The sequence below is a fragment of the Lathyrus oleraceus genome, chromosome 6 (assembly GCF_024323335.1).
Source record: "Lathyrus oleraceus cultivar Zhongwan6 chromosome 6, CAAS_Psat_ZW6_1.0, whole genome shotgun sequence".
Classification (NCBI taxonomy): Eukaryota; Viridiplantae; Streptophyta; class Magnoliopsida; order Fabales; family Fabaceae; genus Lathyrus; species Lathyrus oleraceus.
The window spans coordinates 26,174,299-26,179,615 of NC_066584.1; the positions used below are offsets into that span (position 1 = coordinate 26,174,299).

The window sequence follows — 5,317 nt, forward strand, 5'->3', positions numbered from 1 at the left end:
GTAATGGAACTTTACAAACATGCAATAAATGATATCTTAGTGTGACTCAGGGTCACATTTATATAAGGGAGACCGTTGTATCCGTCTCTGAGTTATCCAACGCGAAATGCATGATTATTGAATGATGATCTAAATACTCATAATGAAGAAGAGACATATTCATGTGTGATGTGCGGTGACGTATGAGACAAATCCTCTTATGTAGTAGTGCGACAAATATCTAAAGATGATAAACCTACATATATTGGACCGGTTGACGTGAGCAAAACAATATGTTAACATAACAATATCAGTACTTTTTGGTTGCATTAAATATTACTCTTCCCGTTCCTTTATAAGTGTCACTTTCTTGCAAAAAAAAAATATTTCTTTTTAATTGTCACTTATAAAGTTCAAGATAGCATTAATTGCAATTTTGTCAAAATTACCCCTATATAATTAGGGTCTTGCTAACTTGTGCCCTTGAGGCACAAGTTAAGGTTACTACTATTAAATTTTTTGTGTTGAATAAAACAAAATTTTAAGTTTCAAGAAATCAAATACATGCATTCCAAGAGAATATTTCTATAAATATATCATTAACTTGTACCCTTGGGACACACGTTAACATTAGCCATTATAGAAAGAGAAAAAATAAAATTAATATAATAAGTAATTAAGATTTTTATAGATAAAATAAGAATTATTATTTAAAAAGTAACAATAATAATTAACTTCCTTGACATATGTAAAAAAAAATAAAAAAAACATTACTTAGAATTTTTACATATTTTGCAACTACAATATTTTGCAACTAATGATTAAGGGCTCGTTTGAATCAATTTTGTTTTTCACTTTTTAAAATATGTTTTATAAAATTGTTTTAGAAAAGTGTTTATGAAAAGAGAACTACTTAAAAACTTGTTTGGTAACATGATTTTTCAAAATTGTTTTAAAAATGAGAAAATAAAAATATTTATTTGATAAATTATTTTTAAAAACAATTTAAGGGATGAGAAAATAAAAAACCTATTTGATAAATCGACTTTTAAAAATTGTTTTTAACTAATATATAATAATAAAGGTTTTTATTAATTAATAATTAAATTTTGGGTTAAATACACTTTACCCCCTGTAATGTTAGCGAGTTTAGGGTTACCCCCCTGGTAAAGTTATTTTTTCAATACCCCCCTTATGTTATGTAGATTCCTTCATAGAACCCCCTAATATCCAGGTGGCATGGAATCTTGGTTTTTTATTTCAGACGTGGCTTTTTAATTTTTTTATTTTCACATGTGAATCTTCATTAGGTCTCCAGCATGGCATAAACTAGAAATTAGGGTTCCAAATCCATCCCTCTCTCTCTTCGTGAAATCCATCCCTATCCCAAATCCATCCCTCTCTCTCTTCGTGAAATCCATCCCTACCCCAAATCCATCCCTCTCTTCATCTTCGTCCGTGTCCCCTTCATCTGGGTTATGGGTGGCAGCAAGGCATCTTCCACGAGTGAAGTTGGAAACGGCTTACCAAGATGTGGATGCAATGAAACCATGAAGTTGTTGGTCTCCAAGTCAATTGAAAACCCCGGTCGCAAATTTTGGAAATGCAGGAATTATACGGTGAGCAATTTTGAAGCATTTTATTATTTTGAGTTTGATTTCGAAATTAATTGTTGGTGGTGTTTGTCTCAAATTGCAGAATGGGTGCGGTTTATTTTTGTGGGATGATTTGGTCAGTGAGTTTGCAGTGAAAGAAACCAATCCGTCCGGATGCCGCCAATGTGAAGTCAACAAGGCTTATTTGATTGAATTTGCTAAAGAGATTGTTGAGGAGATAGATTGCAGAGTCGGAAAGCTTAACAAGTTAGAAAAACTGAAGAAAAAGATTGCAATGGAAAAGAGGAAAAATTTATGGTTAATGTTTGTAATTGGTCTGTCATGGATGTTGATAGCAGCTATGGTTAAGTTAGTCTAATGAGTCTGTCATGTAATTGTTATGTCATTAGTGTTTTTCAGCAATGTAATGTTGAACTTGTAATGTGTTCATCAATGAAATGTAATCTGTTCATCAATCTTAAACTGTCAGTGCAACATCATTATTTGATTAAACTTTCAGCATTCAATCTACCAATAATGACAGAAAAAAGTTATATCATAATGAAAGAGCAAAATTGCGAAATCATCAGAAAACTACAGAACAATTTTATAGTCAGTAATTCTAAAGAAAATATGACATAGTAAACATATAAATAAATTGAAATATATTAATGTAGTCTATCTCTTAAACTTTTTCAGTGCAGAATTCAAGGTGAATGTAATTAAATACTTTGGCTTTTTCTTTAGGTCCTGCAGAATTCATGGTTTTGTTGTAAGATTAGTGCACAGACTAGCCATGGCTCTCTGCAGAATTCATGGTTTATGAAAAACAAGAAAAAAATGTGACAGACTAGCCATTGTGTTTTATAGACAATACACACCAATAATGTTAAACTGATACATTAGAATTGATCATCACAGTAAGTGCATATGTTTGTTACAAAAGGATTACAAAATACATGTCTTCAAAGATCAGTTGGCATTACAAAAGAGTTTTCCAAAAGGATTACAAAATACATAGCAGAAACATAATAATCAGTCCCTCATTTTGAAGTGGGTATGTCTTCATTTTCTGGTAGGGTAATTGGTTTGTCACTAGATATTCCTTCACCTGTTATGGGTCTTTTAAACCAACTCAACTTGATCCTCTCACTTTGCCTTCTTTTGATGATAGGTTTTTTTTCAACCCTTTTTCTGGATTGTTTTGTGATTGAGGCAGCCACACTAGATCCTGTTTGACTCATAATAGTTGGAACAGGCATATCAGTTGGAGGCTGTGGATCAGTTGGAACAGGCACATTTGTTGGAACAGTCATATCAGTTGCAGTTGGGGCAGGCATATCAGATGCAGTTGGCATATCATTTGCAGTTGGCATATCAGTTGCAGTTGGCACATGTCCTTTTTAGGTTTTCTCTACAATGTAAGACACAATGTATGGTTGTCATCACAATGCATATCATAATGAAGAATGTAAGACAGAATGTAGAATGTAAGACAAAATGTATATCACAATGAATTACCTTTCTTTTAAGTGCATTGGGATCCTGAGTGGTAGCCTTACAAGTCATAGCATTGTGACCAAAATTATCACATTTGGTGCACTTATATGCAACACCAGATCTTCTCTTCCTTGCACCATCCTCTCCACTTTCTCTTATCCTAATCTTCTTAGGTCTACCAGGACCATTTTTATATGCAGATGGTAGAGGTGGTTCCATCTCAACTTCTGGCCACATATCTTGACCATTGATTGGACTTACTGAAAATCCATAACATAGTGCAAACTTTTCTCTTGTGTAACAAGCATCAACAAATTCATCAGGGTTTTGCTTTCTATAACTCAGAGCAGCTACAGCATGCCTACATGGAATTCCTACTAATTCCCAAAAATTACAACTACATGACCTTTTAGCAATGTCAACAATAAATTCATGTGTGTTGTAACTATGTGTAACCTGAAAAGTCTCAGCAATTGACCATGTTGGCAACCAATGACCACTATTGAACACCTCATTATCTAACCTTCTCCTAGGTATTGGCATCACCTTATGTGGCCAATTTTCTAGTTTACTTGCAGAGGTGGATAACCTATTCATCAGATATTTTCTTATCCACTCACACATTGTGAGTATAGGTTTGTCCCTAGCAGCTAGAATGGTAGCATTAAAAGACTCTGAGATATTATTCATCAATGTATCACATTTAGGGTAAAAAGAAAAGGCATGCTTACACCAGCTTTTGGTAGGAACAGCCATCAACCAAGTCCAAGCATTGGGATCTGCATTCTTCAATTCATTCATCTTTTGGACCCATGCCTGATAGTATGTGGCTTTAGCAGCTCCCATCATTAAATCTCTAATAAGGGCTCCTCCACCAAACCTTTTCTTGAAATTAGCATACAAGTGCCTAAGACATAATCTATGCTCAATAGTATCAGACAATTCTTCAAATACAGCCACAAGTCCCTGATACAAAATAGAAATTTTTTCAACATTTAGAGAATAGAATAATTTGCAACAGAAAGATAGAGTTAAATACATACCTTCTGTTGATCAGAGATAAATACATATCTTCTATCCTGACCAATGTCCTCCATTAGTAGTTGTATAAACCATCTCCAACTCTCCTTTGTTTCATTTTCAACCACACCAAATGCCAAAGGGAAGTATTGATCATTAGCATCCCTGCCTACAGCAATAAGTAACTGTCCACCATACTTGGTCTTTAAGTGACATCCATCAACCCCCACAAATGGTCTGCATCCATGAATAAAGCCTTTCTTACAGCCATCAAAACAGAAATAAAATGACCCAAACCTTGGTTGTATGGATGGACTAGGTCTTTCTACATTTATCTTCACAGTGTTGCCATGGTTTACCCTTCTTAGTTCTTCTGCATACCTCCATATGGAAGCATACTGATTGTCAGCATCACCTTCAATTATCTTCTTGGCAATTAGCTTAGCCCTCCATGCTTTTGCAACAGTAATACCCACAGAATATGTTTGCCTCATATCTTGGATGATGTCTCTTATCCTGACTGTATCAGAAGTTTGCATCCTCTTTACCACATGCTTGGCCACCCACTTTGAGCTAGCAGACTTGTTGTTCAAAACCCTAGCACATGTGTGCTTATGTACAAGTGTTTTTATAGCAAAAGTCTCCTTGTGGCCCACCTTAGAGCATAAGACTAAAAACCCACATTTATGCTTACACACCACCCTTACCCTATCTCCCTCATTTTTCACAAAAGAAATTTCCCTCCCATTAAGCACTGACCACTCACGGATAGCTGCCCTAAAGTCATCAAGTGTGTTGAATTCCATACCCCACTTGAATATAAAGTCTTTGTTTAGATGCTCTTTCCTAAACCTAGCATACTTGGGCCTTTCTTCATCACAAGAATCATCTGGGTCAGAACTATTCAACTCATCACTATAGTATACATCATCTGAATCCATACTCTTATTGGGCTCCTCCATACTGTTATTGGGCTCCTCCCTAATAGGCTTAGTAACATCTATTCCTTAAAAACCATCAAAGTAAGCAGTAGCTCTTTCATCTTCACTATCATCTAACCCCTCTACCTTCTCCTCATCTAATGGAACAATTCCATTATCAGGGGGGTGGTCATCATCATTCACACATTTAGGTTCCCTATCAGCAGGGTCCATGTTCCCAGTACTATGTTCAACATACAAATCTCCTTTCACATTCATTGCACTAAAGTATAGAGCAAAATC

The 5,317-nt window shown here is 35.0% G+C and overlaps 1 protein-coding gene across 1 annotated transcript; it reads right to left on the reverse strand.

Annotated features, from left to right (window-relative positions):
* Positions 1 to 2,951: 2,951 nt before the first annotated feature.
* Positions 2,952 to 5,056, reverse strand: LOC127093787 (uncharacterized). The gene is made up of 2 exons (XM_051032689.1): positions 4,118 to 5,056; positions 2,952 to 4,040 (listed from the first exon to the last, which is right to left on the reverse strand). The coding sequence occupies exons 1-2, from the start codon at positions 5,054 to 5,056 to the stop codon at positions 2,952 to 2,954; spliced, it is 2,028 nt and encodes a 675-aa protein (XP_050888646.1).
* Between the last annotated feature and the right edge of the window lie 261 nt (positions 5,057 to 5,317).